Source organism: Guillardia theta, assembly GCF_000315625.1.
Source record: "Guillardia theta CCMP2712 unplaced genomic scaffold GUITHscaffold_20, whole genome shotgun sequence".
NCBI classification, from domain to species: domain Eukaryota; class Cryptophyceae; order Pyrenomonadales; family Geminigeraceae; genus Guillardia; species Guillardia theta.
The window spans coordinates 205,867-228,134 of record NW_005434654.1 but is presented as its reverse complement, the minus strand read 5'-3'; the positions used below and the strand labels follow the sequence as shown (position 1 = coordinate 228,134).

General features: G+C 51.0%; 5 protein-coding genes across 5 annotated transcripts; 2 read left to right on the top strand and 3 right to left on the bottom strand.

Moving 5' to 3' along the window:
- Nucleotides 1–4,414: 4,414 nt before the first annotated feature.
- On the top strand, nucleotides 4,415–5,695 carry GUITHDRAFT_68514 (hypothetical protein; the record flags this gene model as incomplete). Its single annotated transcript, XM_005835655.1, has 2 exons — nucleotides 4,415–4,813; nucleotides 4,922–5,695. The coding sequence occupies 2 exons, from the start codon at nucleotides 4,415–4,417 to the stop codon at nucleotides 5,693–5,695; spliced, it is 1,173 nt and encodes a 390-aa protein (XP_005835712.1).
- A 6,282-nt stretch (nucleotides 5,696–11,977) lies between these two features.
- GUITHDRAFT_68420 (hypothetical protein) lies at nucleotides 11,978–12,952 on the bottom strand (the record flags this gene model as incomplete). Its single annotated transcript, XM_005835654.1, has 1 exon — nucleotides 11,978–12,952. One exon carries the CDS (start codon nucleotides 12,950–12,952, stop codon nucleotides 11,978–11,980), a length of 975 nt encoding a protein of 324 aa, XP_005835711.1.
- A 1,464-nt stretch (nucleotides 12,953–14,416) lies between these two features.
- GUITHDRAFT_58358 (hypothetical protein) lies at nucleotides 14,417–15,139 on the bottom strand (the record flags this gene model as incomplete). Its single annotated transcript, XM_005835653.1, has 1 exon — nucleotides 14,417–15,139. A coding segment is annotated over one exon (723 nt), but the record flags the coding sequence as incomplete, so codon positions are not given.
- Nucleotides 15,140–17,299: 2,160 nt separating this feature from the next.
- Nucleotides 17,300–18,954, top strand: GUITHDRAFT_162292 (hypothetical protein). Its single transcript, XM_005835652.1, has 6 exons — nucleotides 17,300–17,994; nucleotides 18,040–18,184; nucleotides 18,233–18,283; nucleotides 18,329–18,472; nucleotides 18,521–18,614; nucleotides 18,661–18,954. The coding sequence occupies exons 1-6, from the start codon at nucleotides 17,372–17,374 to the stop codon at nucleotides 18,879–18,881; spliced, it is 1,278 nt and encodes a 425-aa protein (XP_005835709.1). The 5' UTR covers nucleotides 17,300–17,371; the 3' UTR covers nucleotides 18,882–18,954.
- Nucleotides 18,955–19,254: 300 nt separating this feature from the next.
- On the bottom strand, nucleotides 19,255–21,978 carry GUITHDRAFT_136412 (hypothetical protein; the record flags this gene model as incomplete). The annotated part of the gene is made up of 4 exons (XM_005835651.1): nucleotides 19,255–20,560; nucleotides 20,617–21,236; nucleotides 21,283–21,344; nucleotides 21,390–21,978. 4 exons carry the CDS (start codon nucleotides 21,976–21,978, stop codon nucleotides 19,255–19,257), a joined length of 2,577 nt encoding a protein of 858 aa, XP_005835708.1.
- Nucleotides 21,979–22,268: the final 290 nt, after the last annotated feature.

Here is a 22,268-nt window from a genome sequence, read left to right as displayed (position 1 = left end):
CCATCAAACACTGCAAGCTGCATGAAAATGTCGACGCCCTGAGTCGATTTATTTCAAAAGTGTATCAATGCCAAGCAACGTAAAGAAATCTGTCAGCAATCAAAATGGCCAGCGTGCCAACCGTATAGATGAAGAGGAAAAGCAGCGCAAGAAGGATGCGCTGCAGCTCTCGAATCAAATCAAAAAGGAATCGAAAAAGCTCAAGTTCAAGCAGTTTAATAAGATTTTTGAGGATGAGGTGAGCAAATTCAAAGAATATAATGCTGAGTTTCAACTTCTTCGTCTAGAAATGTTGGCTCGTGCTCTGAACACAAGCAAGGATAGCAGTACAATGGATCCGAAAAGAAAGTTAGAAATGCGCGAAATCGTAATGTATCTGAAATCTCAACACATTTGCTGGGCTTACGGGATGGAACGATGCTGTGCAATTGTGTGTGAATGCTTGTGCGACTACAATTTTGCAGCAGAATTAGCTTCAACTGCTGTGATAGAAATCGAAAAATCGAGGCCCACAGACGATAAAATGTATTTCGAATTACTTGCAAGCAAAGACGAGGAAGATGATCTCAAGGTACATAGCCTGCTGAATCTCGACTTCAAGGATGATGTTATTTACCTCACGGACCGTCTCAGACGCTTGCAGCTCCATGCTCGCCACATGATTTTCCAGGAAGTTGCGAGGTTGAGTAATGGAAGTTTATTCGTGCCTCAAGACTTGAACAATCTCAGTATTAAGGTGGGCAGAAGACGGCAAGAACTTGGCCAGCTGTATCGGCAGGGCCTAAGAGCACCGATTAAAAAGAGCAATGGATCCAAAGAATCAGGTTCATTGACTGCTGAAGAAGCAAAGAAAATCAAGCGGCAGATGATTGAACAGGAGGTCGTGCGAGCCAAAGCACTGGCTCTTTGCTCTCAAAGCAATCAAAATCTGCATGGCAAAGACGACGTCATGGAGATGCAAACATCCAAAGTTGTGAAGGGAGCTGCCAATCCGATGTCAGAACGACTACAACGAAAATTAGCTGCAAAGAAGGGAGCAGGTGACAGATCAGAGGAACTTTTGCACAACCTTGGAGACTCTGTGATTGAGTACATACAGAGACTTGACAAGCAGGATTTACCTAAATTTCTTCAAATTGATGCCGACAGGCTAAAAAGTGTCATATCAAATGTACAACGTCAAGAACTTGTCCAAACGAGCATTTTGCAGCAAGTGATTATCAATGCTCTTGAAAATCAATCAACTTTATTTCTTGGTCGTTGGTACGATTGTGAGACCCATAACACAGATCGTTCTTTGCTTCTGCCACTCCTCAAATCAATTTTGTGGCGGGCAACACTGCAAATGGCGAAGAAGAAAACTATTCAACTTGTGGAACAAGGCAAGGTCACATTGGAATATCCCTGGAAAGCGGATCTTGATAGTACCGAAGATTCTTTGTTGAGGATGAAAAAGTTCCTCCAAACAGATCTTTGTGACATTGAAGTTTCCAAAAGAATCAGATTTTTCCACAGTTTCTCCCAGGGAAGTGCTGTGAATACGCCTGTTGAAGAGGCTTTGGATCAGTGTACAGAAGATAGATGGATGTATATGGTTGAAAACAATAACGATACAAAGGTAATGGATGAGCTGTGCCGATCCTTGTTTCGAGAAAAAGTCCGCGCAGAATATTTCGATCTTCAGAGGAAGTTCAACACGCGCTTTCCGATCTGTGGCGCTTTAAATGTCAATAATGTACAGAGCTTGGACTCAGTGCTTACCTTCAATTCAGACATGACAAGTTCATCGAATGAATTTTGGAATGAATACATGTTGGCCTTTGTTATGGATAGGTATGCTGCGAACCCCTCAGAACAATGGCTCCTTGTGTATTCGATAGTGCGAGAAGCTGAAAATGTTTTCGATGAAGGCATGGCAACGGCGTCAAGTATACTTGTGGATATGACTGAAATTGATGCAATCAGCGGATATAAATATTTGGCTGAGAGTGAGATCCTGGATTTTAACGCCGATAGAAACGGTTTTGATTCTCAAGGAAATTCTGAATTTTTAATTGAGGTTGTGAAGATGGCAGAACAAGGAAAGGAGATTGAGTCTCGCCAGACCGAAAATTTTCATGAGAAAGAAAATAGCAATCCATCTTGCAACCCACAACTCACATCGAATCGAGTCCAAACACAGTTTCGGGTTCATGGTCGAAGTCTTGCGGAAGTCTTGAGATATTACGAAAAGGTTGAGTCAGAGAAACGTGAGAATTTTCGGCAAGCGTTGGATGCCAACATTCAAGAAGCATTGAGATGGTCAGCACATCAAAAGATTTTCTGGCAGATTGAGGCATTGAGCAACGATTTGACTCACTTCAGAAATATTTTGGCTCAATGTCTTAGCAACGACGAGTCTTTGATAGAATCAGAACAATTCATACTTCTTTTACGTGACTTTGAGACTTTGTTTCACACAGCAAACAATGCTGCTTCTGACACTAGACAAGCTCATTTGTTTCATGCTGAAACGGTCCTGAAGTCTACATTGGCTATCTTGCGACAACATACCGATGTCTTCAAACCGCTCGATAAGGAGATACAAAACTTTCAAGGATTTGAAGTCAACTACAATCATATTTTGGAATATGGTCAGAAGGTTGTACAGACTTACTCATCCTTGATGTCATTGAAACATAAGATTATGAATTCTCCCTTTTTTTCCGGCGTTTCTACTTCAGAAGTGTATGAAGGCCGTCTTTCAGAACTCGCAAAACTCGGAGAAAATTCAATCAAGTATCAAATTATGTATTCTCGTGCAACTTCCATGCTTGAAAATATTGACAAAATGTATGGTGACATGAAGAAAGTTCTGAAGGAGGTTTCAAACACTGGATCTTATGATTTTCAGAGCTCTTCCTTGCTATTTTACTTGTATGAGTGCAAAGCGGATTACTCGGAAATGATTCGGAATATTTGTATTTGCATCATACGTGAAAACATTTTGACAGGGTTCAAAATGTCACAAGAGCAAGAGGATAAGAGATTGAAAGAAGAAGGGGCTTTGAAAGCTGTTGAAGATTTGTTGAAGAGTGAGGAGCGTCTTGCAGAACAAGAAAAACTCAAACGAGATCGCCTTGCGAAGCGGAAAGCAAAGGAGAAGGAGAAGAAACAGCGAAAAGAGATGGAGGACACCCAGCAGAAGCAAAATTCCGAAGAAGAAGGTCCTGTTGTCCCCCTTGCAGACTCTAAGGAACAAGAATCTTTAGATGCTGACAATCTTGGCGAACCTGATGAAAACGAGCACGAAGAATCCGACGAGAACGTCGACATGATTCAGTCCCATAGTGAGCCTGATGAGACTCCTTGCTTTTCAAGTGATGAACCATCTAATGTTGAAGACTCCACTTCTATTGTCAACGCTGTGGATCCTGAAGTTCAGATACAGGAAGAAGCAAAGCCAGCTGAATCAGAACCGAAGATGAATACACAAGGTGGAGCCAAACTTTTGTCTTGTGATGCGAAGGAATTCGTTCCTGGCAGCCCTTCACAAGCCAGCAACGATAATCCGACTGGAGTGCAGCCAGGCAAAAGTGCAAACAAAACTGAAAAGAAATCTGAAAAGGCAAAGAAGACATCGAAGGGAAAAGGACAACAGAATGTTAGCAAGCAGAAGGTAGGAGACAGGATTCCGCACCATGAGAATGCTGGCATTCCTCCTCCCGGCAACCCTCAGATGCAACATCCTCAAGCACTTCCTGGCCCTGGGAACCTTCCAAGAGGTGGACATTTTCTTGCTATGAATCCTATGAATCCTGCAATGTGCGGGCCGGCCATGCTGCCCACCAACGTGCCGCCATACTTTATGGGAATACCAACAGGAATGCGCCCAATCCTCTCTGATGGCCGAATAAATGAGATGCCCATGGCGCCTGCTTGTCCGCCGGTGCCGATGGCTTGGGGTATGCACCCGTCTGCCATGTGCGCTATGCACAATCCTGCCATCGGAATGCATTGCCCGCCAGTTGGATTGCATGGTTCCCCTGTCAACAATCATGCAGGAGCTGCTGTGCCTTGGAGCGATGCTGAGGGCCTTCCAGGGAGTAACGCTACGGACAAGAATTTGCAGCCCCCTCAGTTTAACGCTCGTCCTCCTGCTCCTGGGATGAGTCCGCAGCAAATAGAACCGAATGAAAGAGTCGATCAAGTCAAAGACAACGGTTCTGGTCAACAGGCTCTCAAGGATGCTCCTACAGACAGTCACTTGCAGCCTGAGCCAACGGCATCACAGCAGGCGGAGAGTGCTGCCAAGAGCATGCCTCCTCCCAACGCTTGGGCTGCAGCACTCAAGAAGACTGAAGATGGAGAGCGCACGGCAACCAGGAAAGTGGCAGCAGGCGATTCCTTAGAAATTCCTCTTGGATCAACCAAGATGCAGGACAGCCAATCGCCGGAATTGGAACAAGCACTTAGGAACGAAGATGTCACCAGCCTGCAATTGCCCAGCATTCATCTCAGACCCGAGCAGAGCTTTGGCACGAGAGAGTACGGGAATGTTTGGGGAGCATCGCACGGAGAAGCTCTGGAAAAGAACGGAGAGATCTCGGCTAAGGACCTTGGCAAAGGGCTCGACAACCCAAAGGGTGAATATAACTGCTTCTTGAATGTCATCATACAGTCCTTGTGGCAACTGGAATCCTTCAGAGAGGCTCTCTTGACAAACTCTGAACTAAGCCTGAGACCTGACGATGAATCTGAAGCCGCTGCCTTCTTGCGCAGTTTGGCTAAGGTTTTCTCGTCGCTATCAGGAAGCAAGAGCGGAGTCGATGTTGTCACAGAGGGGTCCAACAAGCCTCCGGCTGCCGCCAACGCCTGGGCGTCTGGCCCTCCAGCAATCGTCTCAGCACCAGTTGGGAACGCGTGGGGCAGCGGAGGAAAGAATCTCTTCGTAGTGGACCCGACGGAGTGCCGCAAGGCTCTCAGCTCCATCTTCATGAGCCGCAAACGGTCACAGGTGCATGAGATGGCGGATGCTTCCGAAGCGCTCAATGACATCCTGGAGACTCTCCAGCTGTTCTTCGAGCAGAGCGGGAAGACGGACTCTTCGGATGCCTCGTCAAACATCGTGCTGGGTTCCTTCGGACTCAAGGTGAAGGAGGGCTTGCGATGCTCCACCTGTGGCTACAAGATGCAGGAGCAGAGCTACACGCGCTTCTTCCACTACGTTCCTCCGAAGCTGCTGGCTGACGTGCACCAGCAGCTGAGGGACCAAAAGTTGTCGCCCGAGGACCTTCTGCGTGAGGCGTACGCACGTGACACAAGGACTTGCCCTGGATGCAAGGAGGGGAACGCGATGTTCGAGTGCTCTCAGGCTCTGTTCTCCTGCCCCGACATCTTCAGTCTCGTGCTGGTCTGGGAGACAACATCGGCTACTCCTGACGACATCAGCCTCCTCTTCCACCAGCTTCCCCTCGTCCTCGACCTCTCCCTGGTCTACTCGGGAGTGCCAAGTGGCTCCAAGTACCGCCTGCGCTGCATGGTCTGCTTCTACGGACAGCACTACGTGCTCCTGTCCTACAAGCCGCGGGTGAAGCAGTGGGTTCAATACGACGACTCTTCGGTCAAGCGCGTTGGCGACTGGAAGGAAGTGGTGGAGAGGTGCAGACTGGGTCGATTCCAGCCAAACGTCCTCTTCTACGAGAGGTGCACGTAGGCTGTCTTGTAAGAGAGAGTTTCATCTCCCCTCTCCTCCTCTCTGCTCCCTCGTTGTTCGACGTTGTCTTGTAAGAGAGAGTTTCATCTCCCCTCTCCTCCTCTCTGCTCCCTCGTTGTTCGACGTTTGTAATCTTCGCTTCCACATTAAACACAGAAATACTCCACCATGTGTTGTTTCCCTCGTCGTGTCCGTCCCCAAGGCCACACTTCCATCATTTCCTAATTGAGCCCCTAGAGTCTCGTCGCCCCCATCCCCTCCCATCAACCCGACAATCCTTGCGCTCCCTGTTGCGCTCCCCTCCCCTCCTGACCCCCTCCGCCCTCGTCCTTGTGTCTCCCTCCCTGCTCTCCTTCCTCTCCCTTCCCTCCACTTCTTTCACTTCTTCCCGCTCCTCCTCTCTCCGTCCCTCCTCTGCCCTCCTATCGACTCTCTTTCCCTCCCCTCCCTCCCTTCACCTCTCGAACCCTCGCGCCTCCTTCCTTGTCTCCTCCCAGTACTTGGGAGAGCTGGGGAAAGCAGAGGAGATAGATGCCTCGATCTCACGACGATCTGCTTCGTTGAGCATGCGAAGAGGAGGAGGAGGAGGAGGAGGAGGAGGAGGAGGAGGAGGAGTGACGTTTCATGCGGCTTTCAGTGAGCTCTCATGCCTACTTCTGCACCTCCTCCTCCTCCTCCCTGCATACTGTGCGACTGACCCTACGGACGCGTCTGGAACGCCATGCGCACAGACGACGCTGGGGTGTGAGCTCTGCCTGCCGCCTGTCTTCAAGCCGAACCAGACGAAGCTGGAGCTGACCAAGGGAGGCATTCTGACCTCCCTGCTCCTCGACTCGTCGAGCTTTCGGGTTCAATTCGTCAGCATGGATCAGAGATGCAACGTGCTCTGCTGGACCAGGTGAGACAAGAGGCGCAGGAAGAGGAGGATGAGCTCATGCACGCAGTGTGGATGAGACGCAGCCCGGCATGGCTGCGTCGTATCCTCCTCGCTACCCGCTGTCATGCGGCGCAGGCCCTTACGACGTGTGCGGGCAGAGCAGCTGCGTAGGTTTCACATCCTCGTCAGAGTCTGCGGCTCTGACGTCGCAGTCGATTGTGATACGCGCGAGGTGAGGAGGGAGGAGGAGCCACGAGAGTTGAAGGAACGTGCCAGGGTCTACAACCTGCAGCTCAAGCTCTACAGCCCGCAAGTCGCTCTCCGCTATGCCGTCGAGAGTGCATCAGTTCTGTCGTACTGCGGGGATGGGATCACTTTCAACAAGCTGTACAACCCAGGCAAGTTGCGATGATCGAGCACGTTACAATCTCCCCTGATGTTGTTGCAGCCGTTTCTTCCAACCTCGAGGAGTGTGATGACGGAAACACAAGGTCCAACGACGGTTGCGACTCGGAATGTCATGTTGAGAAGGGATGGGTCTGTGTTCCGAGCAAGATCAAAGAAGAAGCGATGAAATCTAATTGTACGATCATTGCAGCAGAGACTTCTGCAACAACAGGATCATCGACCCTCTACTTCAATGTTGTTCGAGTTGCAATTCCAGCAATGGTAGGCTTGTCCTTGTTGATCTGTTCGGTCGTCATTTACTACAGGTGAGAAGAGCATGAGATCAGTGTAGGAAGATCGGAGGGTGAAAGCGAGAGAGGATGGAGGGTATGCGTGAGGGGATACGAGAATGTTCGGGAGGATTGGGAAGAAGAAGATTGTAGAGCTGAAGAATGGAGAAAAGAGATTGAAATTGAGGATAATGAAGGGGAAATAAGTTAGGACAAGAGAAACAAGATCAAACGATAGAGGATAGAAGTGCAGGGCAGCTTTCAAGACTTCCTTTGACATGTTGCAATGAAGGTGCCCCGGGATCACCATGTATGGACCTCTCAGGAAGCTGGTACAAAAGTCACTGGAGAGCAAAGAAGACATGGAGTCGAAGTCAAAGAAGGTGACAGGTGAGGAGAAAGTTGGCCGATTGCTTGCAGATGTCTGACATGCTGGTGAAAGAGAATGAGAAGAACAGGCTGAAGCAGCAAAGTAGGACGGAGAACGCGATGAAGCATGTCGGGCTACTGAGTGTAAGAGCGGCGCACTGACTTGAATTTCAAGGCGATCAAGAAACAAGCGAACGCGAAGAAGGTGATAGAGGGGCTGAAAGAGTGAAAAGCATCATCTCTGAACTCCCTTCTAACTTAGTGGAGCTTGTACATCAACACTTACCGGGTCGGATGTCATTGCTTTCTCCCGCTTCTCCTTCTCTTACAAGTCTTGATAGGCACGCAACCTGCCAAGCACCGACATCTTCCTGAGGGATAGAAATCTTATCGGACTTGCAGATCCGTTTGCCGTGTGCGAGGTGACGATCGTGATTCGTTTCGCCCTGGTCTTGAGGGCAGACTTGACATGTTGCTTTACCTCACAACAGATCAAGAGCTTTCGACTCTCCAAGAAGAGAGTGACAGAGGTGTCTTCGAAGAGTGACATCTGTTTCTCGGTAGGAGTCAAACAAGTCTTCTCGCTCTCCACCGTCCTCCTCGACTCCTTGTTCAGCTCCGCTCCTGCAACCTGCTAGTTCGTCGCTGCTCTCCCCCTCACTCCCTTGTCCTCTCCTCTCAATCGATCTGAGTGTTATCTTTCTTCGCAGACTCTGTTTCCTTTCTGGGACAAGATTCATCATCTTCCATTCGAAAACGCGGAAGATAAAGTGAGACAGAATGTGACAACTGACCAAGAATCGTCATCATCCGGTGCAGATTATCATCACAGTTTGGGACTTCGATATGATGAAGGCCAACGATTTCATGGGACATGTTGTTCTCTCGGTGAAACTTGCGGAATTATTTTTTGTCGGTGTTGAGAGAAAGGAAAGGGAGAAGACCTGATCTCGAAGTACTACAATGGTCCACCTGAAGATGCTGACGGCGAAGGAGGTTGTGAATCAACTTACATGGAGGAAGGATGGTAATCGGATAAGGAGGAGGAGGAGGAGGACGAGGACGAGGACGAGGACGAGGACGAGGAGGACGAGGAGGAGGACGAGGAGGAGGAGAGGAGGAGGACGAGGAGGAGGAGGAGGAGGAAAGCTTTCAATGTCCTGCTCAAGCTGATGGAGTGACAGGTATCCTTTGCTAGACAATAAAGGGCATCAAGTCAAAGTGATTGTGGACAAAGAATGAAGTGTGTCTAATGTGTTGCACAGAATCTTCAGACTAAGCAAGCATCTGAGATCTACCTGAGGTGAAATGATGATACGTCAGTGAGCAGGAGCAGGAGCAGGAGCAGGAGCAGGAGCAGGAGCAGGAGCAGGAGCAGGAGCAGGAGCAGGAGCAGGAGCAGGAGCAGGAGCATGATATTTTCTCAGGATTAAGATCGACAAGACTTATAATTTCGTCGAGGCAGCAAAAGAACTTTCACGATCTCTTGCGGACAAAAGGAAGAAGGAAAATTCTCTCGAAAAGATCGGTAAATCAGCACAATAGTTTCCCTGTCCATTTACCATCACAACACAGATGTCTCGCTGATGACATGACAGGCAATGATATCTTGACAAAACTGCGCAAGCATTGCTATCGCAAAGGCCTTGATGGTGATGAGAGCGCATGCTGAAAGTCAATGACAAGCTGTAAAGTGCAAGCCTTGAGCAAGGCGATGGACTCAGATGGCAATCAAATCATTGATCCGGGTAGATGAATCTTTGCGACTATCTTGTCACATCTGAATGACATCACATCACGCTATCTGTGACTCGTCCTCGCTGTCTTCATCATCTTTGCTGGAATTTGGTGGTGTCAAAAGTGACTTTTTTCTTGCCTCCAGGAGAGTTTCGCACCGGACTGAGAGAACTTGGATTCGACATCTCACAGCACGAGTGTCTTGCAATGTTTGCGGTCTTTGACTTGTTTCGACTTCAATTCTCCTTTCTCACTTCTCAGAAAGGCTTTCAGAAAACTTGGAACAGTGAGAGGAGAAGACGTCATACGCATCCAAGACCTCAGTCGCTCCCTCTCCCTCCCAGTTTCTAAGGGCTTGCAAGTGAAAAACCTGCTTGAAAAGGAATCAGATCATGTGAACATTGCAACAGGATGCTTTGAAGGAGCACAAAAGGGTGAAGATGGATCAAAGGTTTCATCAGACAGTCTCGTCGGTAAGTGGATGGAGGAGATGGCTGATTGAATGACATCTCCCTCTTCGACAGACTTACTCGTTGGACTTGATGGTGAACCAACACAAACTTGACGACGAGGGCTGTCTCTGTGCGGATCAGTGGATCTGCCCCAGTGAGATCATTTGCAATCTGACCCTCCAAGCGTCTCGTTGCTATCACAATTCTGTTCACGTTTTGTCTGATCATCATCAGCAGCAAGAGCTTGACTGAAACTCTTTCGATCTCATTCTCCTTGACTGTCGTCCAGGTTGTGGAAGTTGGAATCGACATGGGTTGCGCAAGTGGCTTTGGTCCATGAACGATTACGTCGAAGACAAGGTTTGTCGGCAATGCAAGGAAGAAAGACCGGCAGAGATCGGAAAGACTCTCTGTCCGCTGCTCGACAAGAGCGCATATTACAGGCAAGGAGAGCTGACATCCTGTTTCTCCTCCTTACGCTCTGCCTCCGCCTGCCAGGTTTGCAAGTGAAATTGCACAAGAAGACGCGGTGGGCAGGAAGTCGATTGCCTTGAGGATTCAAGATTCCGAGCGTTAGTCCCCTCCACTCTGTGGCGGCAACAAGACTGATCTCTGTGAACTTGTTGCAGGTCTTGACATGCTGAACTTGTAATCCATTAACTCCCATTGCACTATCGACCTCTTTTTTCCTCTCCCTCGTTCTAACTGCTGATTGTCTCGTGCTCATGGTTTTGTTGCAGACCGAAATACGTGTTGAGACACAAGACAAACATGTCTATGTTGATGGAACGAGATCTGAACGAAATCACTGCAGAAAATACCTCACACAGGGAATTTGCCGGGACTGGCAGACAGAACAACAGTGCCGTCTTTGAATCAGAAGATTTTGAGAAGAATGCTGGCAACTCTGCATCAAAGAAACACAAGAAGCATCAAACAATCGACGACAGAGGGTCTTGGTTGTGCGATGAAATTTCAGAAATAGGATCAAGAGGAGATAAGAAATGGATCAGAGGGTCACAAGAACGATATGGAGCATCGTTGTCGTCTAGGCTCGAGAATGACAATGACATTGACCATCAACATAATGATCAAGAAGAAGACGAAGAAGACGATGAAGAAGAAATTAAAGAGGGCTGCAACGATTCTTTGCAATCTCGACCGCCTACGCCTGAGTTTCCTTGGTTCGATCCAAAACATGACGATCAAGGTGCATTTACTGTCCTTGGCATTGAAGGTAATGAGAATACCATGTTTGAACCATCGAGAACAAGCAAGGGAGCGCAAGAGTAATGAATTTTTGCTCGGTGATTCACGTGATATTTTAAACCAGCAGGAAACCGACAACACTGAGAGCAGAGTTACCGCCTCAGGGCTCACTCAGAGATTTGTGCCTGCAGAAGAGAAGAGAAGTGATGGAGAAAGTTTTGTTTGATCGCTCATCATCTTTGCAATCTGTTTCCGATGCCATGAGATTCCTTCATCCTTCAGAACTTTTCCAAGGCAAGAACATACCTTCCAACTGATGACGTCTCCTGACATTTTAGCGAGTAGGGAATTCCAGGTCATCAGCATCAGCTGCATCGGACGCAGTCTGGGCTGAGGCAACAATCTTCTTTCAAACAGATCCAGTTAGAGGTGACGACAAAGGTCATAGCATTGCAAACTTACGTAAAGAGTGACGGAAGAACAATTCCGCACAAGTAGATGAATGTTTGTAGATAAAGCATGTAAGAGATCTTCCTCTTGGTCCTCCTTGTAGTCGTCTTTACCATCAAGTTCATCATGTTGCAACGTGATCTCATTCTGCAAAAATCTCATGGACCCTCCACGCAGCAGGCAGTCCTGGCATCGCAAAGGAGGACACGGTGGCAAAGAGAGGACTTTGCACATCTATTGTCTAGTGCATGAAGATACAGTCTCAGTCTCCATGACTGATCGCAAGCCATGTGTCGGTGTCAGATCAAGGAGGCAACGAAGAGTATGTGCGAGTAGAGTCAGAGGGTCGGGGTGTAGTCATGCTTCATGCAATACCAAGGGAATAAGACACAACTCGCCTCTCAAGGTCACGGGTGGCACCCCTGGACTCAACTCATGTCAACCTCCCCGCGTCTTCAAAAGCTGAGCAAACAGGCAGCGTGCACCCGTGCCATCTTGTCGCATATGCCGTTCAAGCATGCACTCGCAGGTCAACGACCACTATTGTGATGTTGTCTTCGCGTCGATCAATGAGCTTCTGCAACTCTTCTGCCGGATCCTCTTCTTCCGTCAGGGTGTCGAGACGCCGTGCCACAGCTTCGTTTGTCACGGTTGCCCATAATCCATCGCTGGCAATCACCAGATACTTGTGCTGCTTCGTGAGCAAGAGCTCCTTTATCTCAGGGTCTGGTATGATGCAATCATCTATGGGTATCCAAGTGTCTGTATCGTAATCGTGGTATTGCTTGAGACTTTTGTCGCCTATACATCGAGACATTGCAAGCTCTCTGATTCGGTTGATGGACCTTCCGTTGATTTCATAGCTTTCAATCTCCTCATCGTTGGCTTCGATGCGCTTCCGTTCCTCGGGCACAGTCGGGTCGTGATCAGTGCTCATCGGCATGGGCTCTCCCTCACCGCAGATGATCGCCCGGCAGTCTCCAGCATTCGCCACGAAGAGACGATCTCCATCGATCACTGCCAGGATTGCTGAGCTGCCATCGTCCCAAGGCTGTGCTAGCGCTCTCTTCTCGGCCTCAAGGAAGCTGCTGGTCAGGCTGGCCCCCAATGCGCTGTCTTGAGGGCCCGACCTCTGCATGATCTGGTCCCTCAGTATCCCTACGATCTCAGTGCTCAGCAGCTTGGCAGCGCAATCACCAGCATGTCCGTCGAAAACCCCGAACACGTGTTTGTCTTTGTGGAAGCTAAGCTGCGCCACATGCGTATCCTCCATGCGAGGCCTGTCGCCTTGAGCTTCATAAATCCAAAAGCGAGGCAGTGGCCTGCCTTTGCCTGAGTCACTGCAGGCTTTCTTAGAGACGCTTCTTTCCTGCGACTCTCTCTTGTCAGAACAAAGTCTCACCGTCCGCACATGCGTCCTGACGCTGCAGTCCAGATGCCGAGCAAGGCGATGGAGATTTGTCTTCAAAGACAAAGGACAACTCATCTTATTTGACTCGCTGCCACAGTGTCCATGTTGGTACCGTCGAATCAGCAAATCAGGTCGGGGATAAGCTGACACTGAGTGCCAGCAGACAATGAGGAGCAGTGGCAAGACCCGGTAACAGAGACTCGCAGTGCTGCAGGCACTGCCGGCAACAAGTGGCGTGCGCGACAGAGGGAGAATCTGGTGTAATGGCATGATGCTACGGTACCTACGGTAGCCGCGCCGCTGTTCCTCAGGTAGGATTGGCCGCGGAGAGGAAAAATATCTTTACTCAAAGTTAAGTTAAAGATCAGTACCAGGACGATCAGGAGAGTCGCACTGACGCCGCCGCTCAAGGATGAGTAAACTTGACTTTCGAGTCCGGGGCCCGGGATGGTACGGCAGAAGTTCAAGTTTACTCAAGGTGGGCGTCTAGCCTAGTCGGCTAAAAGTTTCGGCAGGGAAGGCGGGCCCGGAAAGGCCCAGGGGCCAGGGTCGAGGGCGCGGTCAGCTCAGACTCAGAGTCTGAGCAGCGGCGGCCCGTAACGGCCTGGCACTGAGCGGCCTGGCCGCAGGGCCTGCTACTTGTCTAAGTTGATAAGTCATTTGAACAAGAAAGATTCCTTGAGGCAATTCAACAAAGCATGCACTGAGCTCTACAGATTTTGATTGCCTTGAGTTGTTCATCCTCGAAACAGTTTCACGGTCGCGGGATCGCCATTGCCGAGTCACTGAGTCATCCCAACAAATTCTGCCACCCCACCCCAGTTAAAGTGCTCGGAAAAGTACCCGACCTAATAATAGTACGGTACCGTAGCAAAGCGCTGACCAAATCTTCTTTATCGGGCGTCTTGCAGCACGCTGGGAGGAATCAGGTCATGTTACGATGCTGCGCCCATCCCGTGGGGACTCGCAAGGGATGTAAAGCGTTTACACGTGGACTCCTGGGAGCAGAGACCGTGGAGAACACAGGGAGCACAGCACGAGACCACCTCGCAAACGAGAGTCTGGACGTATGAGTCGCGGGAGTTCGTGGTCCTTTACAGGCATGGAGTGGTCTTGTCAGTGCTTATGGACCCTCCACGCAGCAGGCAGTCCTGGCATCGCAAAGGAGGACACGGTGGCAAAGAGAGGACTTTGCACATCTATTGTCTAGTGCATGAAGATACAGTCTCAGTCTCCATGACTGATCGCAAGCCATGTGTCGGTGTCAGATCAAGGAGGCAACGAAGAGTATGTGCGAGTAGAGTCAGAGGGTCGGGGTGTAGTCATGCTTCATGCAATACCAAGGGAATAAGACACAACTCGCCTCTCAAGGTCACGGGTGGCACCCCTGGACTCAACTCATGTCAACCTCCCCGCGTCTTCAAAAGCTGAGCAAACAGGCAGCGTGCACCCGTGCCATCTTGTCGCATATGCCGTTCAAGCATGCACTCGCAGGTCAACGACCACTATTGTGATGTTGTCTTCGCGTCGATCAATGAGCTTCTGCAACTCTTCTGCCGGATCCTCTTCTTCCGTCAGGGTGTCGAGACGCCGTGCCACAGCTTCGTTTGTCACGGTTGCCCATAATCCATCGCTGGCAATCACCAGATACTTGTGCTGCTTCGTGAGCAAGAGCTCCTTTATCTCAGGGTCTGGTATGATGCAATCATCTATGGGTATCCAAGTGTCTGTATCGTAATCGTGGTATTGCTTGAGACTTTTGTCGCCTATACATCGAGACATTGCGAGCGATCTGATTCGGTTGATGGACCTTCCGTTGATTTCATAGCTTTCAATGCGCTTGTTGTTGGCTTCGATGCGCTTCCGTTCCTCGGGCACAGTCGGGTCGTGATCAGTGCTCATCGGCATGGGCTCTCCCTCACCGCAGATGATCGCCCGGCAGTCTCCAGCATTCGCCACGAAGAGACGATCTCCATCGATCACTGCCAGGATTGCTGAGCTGCCATCGTCCCAAGGCTGTGCTAGCGCTCTCTTCTCGGCCTCAAGGAAGCTGCTGGTCAGGCTGGCCCCCAATGCGCTGTCTTGAGGGCCCGACCTCTGCATGATCTGGTCCCTCAGTATCCCTACGATCTCAGTGCTCAGCAGCTTGGCAGCGCAATCACCAGCATGTCCGTCGAAAACCCCGAACACGTGTTTGTCTTTGTGGAAGCTAAGCTGCGCCACATGCGTATCCTCCATGCGAGGCCTGTCGCCTTGAGCTTCATAAATCCAAAAGCGAGGCAGTGGCCTGCCTTTGCCTGAGTCACTGCAGGCTTTCTTAGAGACGCTTCTTTCCTGCGACTCTCTCTTGTCAGAACAAAGTCTCACCGTCCGCACATGCGTCCTGACGCTGCAGTCCAGATGCCGAGCAAGGCGATGGAGATTTGTCTTCAAAGACAAAGGACAACTCATCTTATTTGACTCGCTGCCACAGTGTCCATGTTGGTACCGTCGAATCAGCAAATCAGGTCGGGGAAGCAGAGGCTCGCGGTGCTGCAGGCTGCGGGCAACAAGTGGCGTGCGCCACATGGACAGAGGGAGAATTGTGTGTAATGGCATGAATTTCTTTACTCAAAGTTAAGTTAAATGATGTAGGCCAGGTAGGATTGGCCGCGGAGAGGAAAAATATCTTTACTCAAAGTTAAGTTAAAGATCAGTACCAGGACGATCAGGAGAGTCGCACTGACGCCGCCGCTCAAGGATGAGTAAACTTGACTTTCGAGTCCGGGGCCGCCGAGATGGTACGGCAGAAGTTCGAGCACTGAGCCGCTTTACTCACCCGGTGACCCGGCGTCACGAGTCTAGCCTAGTCGGGGGGCCGGCCCGGGCCGGGCTGCCGCTGCCCGCCGCGGACGGTCCTGACGCCGCAGTCACGGGGCCACTGAGATCGGATGCCGAGCAAGGCGATCGGATGGAGATTTGTCTTCAAAGACCACACTGTTGGCAAAGAATCCGAGTCAGCAAATCTGATGATGGTAGGTACGGTCGGGGAAGCAGAGGCTCGCTGTGCTGCAGGCTGCGGGCCGGGCAACAAGTGGCGTGCGCCACATCCGAGTCAGTGGACAGAGGGAGAATCACGCGTGACGGTGTGTAATGGCTGCGGCCGCATGATGATGTAGGCCAGGTCGGAAAGGCCGGGCCCTGAGAGTCGCACTGATCGGACGCCGCCGCCGCTCAAGGCGCTGCCGGGATGAGTAACGGTGACTTTCGAGTCCGGGGCCCGAGATCACTGTCATGTACGCGGCAGAAGTTCGGCCCGCCAGCGCTGAGCCTTTACTCGCCCGGTGACCCGGCGTCACGAGCCTCCGAGTCACGAGTCTAGCCTCAGTAGTCACGGCGGGGGGCCGGGCCTGCCAGCAATCCAGGCCGCCGCCACGGTACGGTCCGCGGCCCGCCGGGCCCCGGCCGCCGCGGCCGGACCGTCGCCCGGGCCGGTCACCGTCACGGTGCTGCGCGCGGCCCGCCGACCGTGCCGGGTCACCGGGTCACCGGGTGGTACCGTACGGTCGCGGGCATCCGCAGCACGTCCGACGGTCACGGCGCCCGCCGCCGGCCGCTGCCGCCGGCCGGAGTGAGAGTCCCGGCAGGGCCCCAGGCCGGCCGGGACTGACCGAGTCCGGTCAATGGGCCGCCGGTCTAGTGAACGGTTAACCGTTTTTCACTGTGACGGTTTCATCTTCCTGTTAAAACAGTTACGAGGCCTTTTCTTTGCCGGAGTCCGGGTCGCATTCCCGTATGATCTCAGTCGGGCTCTGTAAACTCTCATCAGCTCCACTTGTTTTACAGCCGCTTATGAGTTACCCCTCGTCCACCCCTCTGAGTCATCCTACTCCCGATGATCGCTGTAAAAGGGGACCGGTGGTGGGAGAGACCCCCATGTTTCCCATAGAAAAGTACCATCAGCAAAGATAAATCATCTATACATATATCCCTACCCCCATTCCCCTCTTCTTCGAAAGGAAAAGCAAGGGGTAGCTGCATCACCCCTTCATTTTACAGAGCTACCCGTCCTTACAGCTTAGCTCACCCTTCCATTTCCTGGAAATGATCACCCACCACCCCCCTTACCACCCTCTCAGATCGCCTCGATGTCTGTCCCCTTACAGCCCACTACCCCTATTCGACATCATCAAAGTACCCCTCAAGCATCACCCCCTTTGCATCACCACCCTACCTCATATTCAGGCAATTATGGGTACCCCTTCCTAGACTCAATAACCCCTCTTCTATGACCCCACCCTCAAAAGATCAGACATGGAGCAGGGACCCCTTTACTTGGTTCCAAACATGATCTATACCCCACCACCCCTTTCCGCTGACAAGCACCCCTACCCCAAGAAGGGGGGCGACAGTTTTTAATCCCACCGCCCCCATTGCGCTTCCATCTGCTCCAGCGCTAGCGGAAGCTGCGGTTGCTGCTCTCCTCGGTCCTACCTCGAGTACCCCTTTCCTAAGATGTTCCTCAGACGAGCACTCGTTCTTGCAGCCCTTGCTGCCTCTGCACAGGGCTTCACCATCGCCCGTGTCCCCACTCTCAGGGGATCGCGCTCTGCTGCCGTGAATGTTCGCATGGCTGACTTCGACGGCGAGAAGCTTGCCTCCATGATCGAGAAGAAGAACATCGATCACTTGATGGAGGGCAACCGTGTCTTCAGGGAGAGCATGTTGAAGCAGGACAAGGATTACTTCAGCAAGATGGCCAAGGGACAGAGCCCCAAGTTCTTGTGGATCGGATGCAGTGATGCTCGTATCCCAGCCAACGAGATTCTCGGACTTGAGCCTGGCGAGATTGTAGTTCACCGCAACGTTGCCAACCAGGTCGTCAACACTGACATGTCCTTGATGGCCATCCTTCAGTTCGCAATCGAGTACCTCGAGATCGAGAACATCATTGTTGCTGGTCACTTCGAGTGCGGTGGAGTCAAGGCTTCCATGTCCATGAACGACCATCTTGCTCCGCTTGAGAACTGGGTTCGCCAGGTCCGCGATGTCCAGCGCCTCCACAAGGCTGAGTTGGACAGCATCTCCGACCCCAAGGCCCGCGAGCGCCGCTTGATCGAGCTCAACGTTTTGGAGCAGTAAGTTTCTTCTGTGTGGTTTATGATCGGCTGACTGAGTTGCAGGTGCAACAACGTCTACAAGGAGGCTGTTGTCCAGAGGAGGAGGACTTACACCAACCTTCGCACTGGCTTCCCCAAGCCCCGCATCTTCGGCTTCACTGTCGACCCCGCCACTGGCGAGCTCAACAACCTCAACTTCGACCCCGAGGTATTTGACATGTTCTTGCACATTACAATTGTTCATTTGCCTGTGCAGACCAGCATGTCTCCTGAGGTCAGGAACATCTACGAGCTCTACGATCAGAAGGTGGTTACTCTCTTGGCCTTATTGATATTCTTACACGTTCATCAGGCTGCCAAGGAGGCCTACGCCGACAAGGACGAGCCCTACAAGAAGCGCCCAAGCACCTGGAGACTTCGCCGCATGTACAACCGCCAGCCTGCTGGAGTTGAGCCCCCCCCCGAGGACTTCCGCCTCAAGTCCCTCTTCTCCAAGGTTACAACCATCACTTGTTCTCTGTCTTGATCTGATCGTCTTGCACAGCTTGAGGTCGAGATGATGAGACGCAAGGAGACTGAGAGCACCCTCAAGAGCGCTCTCGAGGAGTTGCAGGAGATCAAGAAGCTCCTCATTGGCAGTAAGAACACCCCTTTCCTATAATTCCGCTGATAATTGACGTCAAGGTGACAGGGAAGTAAACGAGCTGCAGGAACCAGCCAGCACCCTCTCTGAGCAGGAGGTGGAAGTTGTGGCTGAGTCCAAGGAGGAGGTCAAGGCTTCGATTCAGACTGAGGAGAAGGAGAATGAGCCTGAGGCAAAGAAGGAGGAGGAGCCTGCCAAACCTGCTGCTGCTGCAAAGGAGCAGAAAAAGGAGGGTGGATTCTGGTCCTTCATCAAGTTGTAAGGCTCTTATTGTGTGATCTCTTGTGTATGCTTAGTTATCATATTTTGTTTCTCAATATATTGGAGAATTCAAATTTCAAGAGTTTTTTCTATACTTGATATTTTGTCCTTCGCCAATTGTCAACAAAAGCTGTGAATTTCTTATTTCTCGGCCTGGTACTTGGAAAATCTTCAGGATGATCAGTTTTGTAAGTGATGTTGTTTGGGGTTTCTGTACTGTTGAGATGTTTCTGAAAATATGTTGTATGTCAATACATTCAATGATAGAGATCACTTTTCTTACCATCGCTATGAAATCCTGTTCTGTGTCGAGTGTTCTTGCAAATTTCACTTCCCTGCTTCCATCTGCTATACCGATGAGTGGGCAATACAGACTAGCGAAAGATTGTGCCTCTCGGTTTGACGAGTTTTGTGGTCGACCTATCACCCGTTGCAACAGATCTTACTCCTGCTCCTGCTCCTGCTCCTGCTCCTGCTCCTGCTCCTCCACCATCAAAACCTCCATAGCTTTTCTGCGCTTCTTTTTCCATCACAATCTCCTGGTGCTTCCTCGACCATGTCCTGTGGATCGGACACAGCTGCAGCATCTCTGGACGCTGCTCCAGGCTGCAGAGGCAGCAGAGAGCTGTTGCTCGCTGTCTGCGCATTTTCGAGGGACTCATGAAGACTAGCTGACGAACTTCGTTGCCTATCACAGCACAAGGGGGCTGAGGCAGGAGGGAAAACCCCTCATCGTAAGCTCCAACTCCTGGGGTGGTTCTCCAGTACCTTTCCTGCCCACTCAGCATTCTCTGCTCCTCCTTGCCGAAGCTGAGCCCTCCGTTTCCTGCTGGAGGAGGAGACGAGTAGTGTCCTGGACCAGGCGACAGCTCCATTGCTGTCCCCTCCAGCCACCTGTTCTTCTTTGCTTCCTTCGGAAAACTGATACTTATGCCGTTGTCTTCCTGCGGATCGTAAGTACCTGGCCCAGGCACCTGCTGCTGCTCTCGTTCCCACATGCTCATTCTTCTCTGCTCCTCCTGACCGAAAGAAATGCCTGGAGAGGTTGGAGAGGAGGACAGGAGGAGGTAAGCGCCAGGACCAGGGAAGGATCTATTCTCTCCGAGCAGCACCTTGCTCTCCAAGTCTCTCGCTTCACGCGGGAAGGAGGGGCTCTTGCTCCTCCACTCTCTCGCTGTATTGTAAGCTGTGGAGCTCGGGACGCTAAGCCACGCCTTCTGCTCCTCTGTCCATGGCAGCCTCTCTTGTCTGGAGAAGGAGGGACCTTTCCCCTCCTCCCCCCGAAAGCAGTCATAATCTGCAGGCCCGGGGAAGGAAGCTTTTTCTTCCTCTTGCCTGGTCGGCTTAGGGAATCGCTCTGAAGAGCTGATGCTTCCTCCTCCTTTTTCTTTCCCCCATCTTATCGTCGTCACATACTCTTGAGGACCCGGAAGATCCTTTGCTACAGTCACCTCCCACTCATCCGGCCGCTGCACCTCCTTCCCGAAGGACACACCGCGGCCACGCTCCTTCTCCTCCTTCCATGGGTCGTACTCTCCTGGACCCGGGAAGCCCTCAGCCTCCTCCACTGACGCTGGTCGCATGACGCTTCTCCCAAACGTGAAGCCGTCCTGACCCCAGTTGCCCTCTACGTCATACTGACCTGGCCCCGGCATGTTCGCCTGCTCGTACTCGTGGTGCCTGTACCATGACAAGGACAACAGTCAGTGGCTCTCCTCCTCTTACAAGCACAGCACCTGCTGGGCGAGAGTCTTTGTCCCCCCTTGCCGAAACTCGTGGAGCGACTAGTCGTTCCGCTTACTGAGATCACGTAGTGCCCCGGGCCAGGCGTCTCGCAGTTGGGGAGGAGGATCCAGCTCGGCTGCTGCCTGCCAGGGAAAGACCAGGAGGGCTGGGCAGGATAGTTTGACACGTCGTAGTGACGGAAGGGATGCAGCTTGTGACGCATGTCGTAGTTCCTTCCATAGACATGGGTGACCAGGTGGAATTTTGCTTGTTCCTCCTTGAGCCATTTCGCTGCTCTAGTTGCTGCGTTGACGTCGAATATTGGGACCGAACGGAGTTCACGCTTGCTGTCGAGATCTTTGATGTCTCCTTTTCCTTCCGCCACTGCTGATGCTTTCTCTCCCATGGTTGGCTTCTCTTTCCCGGTGCTTCCCTGTCTTAACTTCTTCTCCACGTGGATCGTTGATGCCTCCAATTCTCTGCTGCTCGACAACTTCGAGTTCAACAAACCCTGCGAAACTTTTGCAGATTCTCTCGACTTGGAAAATGCATGCAATAAAATCTTCTTTGCCGCTGAAAATTCAAAGACTGACAATTTGCCATCCGTGTGTAGAACGCACAATCTTTCAAGCTGAGGATCAAGTCAACAAACGCAGGAGTCAAAGCATCATTCCAACCTGCTCAATGAGAGATGATTTCTCATTCTCGTCTTGACGTTCTTTCACGACAGGTTGCAAGCCTGAAATCTACATTAATATTCAAACTTCAAGCATAACATCTCTACTTGTGCAATTGCTATCTGCAACTGCTATCTCCTCCAGGCTGAACTTTGGCAACCTGAAAGCAGTTCTCAAGTCGTTCATCTCTGTTTCGTTAAGCCCTTTATAGTTTGCTCCATATGTAGACACAGTTTTCTCGCTTTGTTTTGTATAATCTTTCTCGATTACTCTGCAAACTTTGTTTCGTGCTGTCTCCTCGTGGTGTTTGGTTGGAAGCTTGACAGCAGTCAAGACTTCCTTGACGGCATCAGGTTGTATTCTTGTCGATTTTTCATCTTGTTTTTCCGTAAAATTTTTGCGATCATGGTCATTGATCTTCTCATTCTTTGGAGGCTCTTCAGTGACTGCCTTGTTGCCAACAACATAACCAACGTCAAGTTCGTCTTCTTCATCACAACTGCGATCTTTCTTGATTGGGTCACGTTCGCCATTCAAACCAAGAAGCGCTCTTCCTTCTCCCTGGGCACGAAGGGGTGTCTCCACAGAGCCTCCTCCCTCAGTCAGTGACCTGACTATTCTTGTTCCTCTCCTCCACGCTGAATTCCTCGTCCGCGTCCCTTCGCCATATCGTAGAAGCTCGCCTTCAGCGGTCATGGAGGAAACAGGGATCTACTAGATCACTTCTGACTTGTCTCTTATCATCATCAAGGTCGAAGCCTGTGCTTGTTGTATATCTTCCCCCATTCTCCTCCCTGCCTTTCTCAAGGTTTGACCAATTTGACCGTTGCGTTTTGACCAGTCAATTTGTGTAGTTTTCGCGCGATTGGGAAGACGTCTCTGCTCAGGAGACAAGAACAAGACTAGGCGGCAGGAAAGAGGGAGGCAGGCAGGCCTGAAGAAGGACAAGAGGGAGAGGGAGAGGGGGAGGGAGAGGGAGAGGGAGA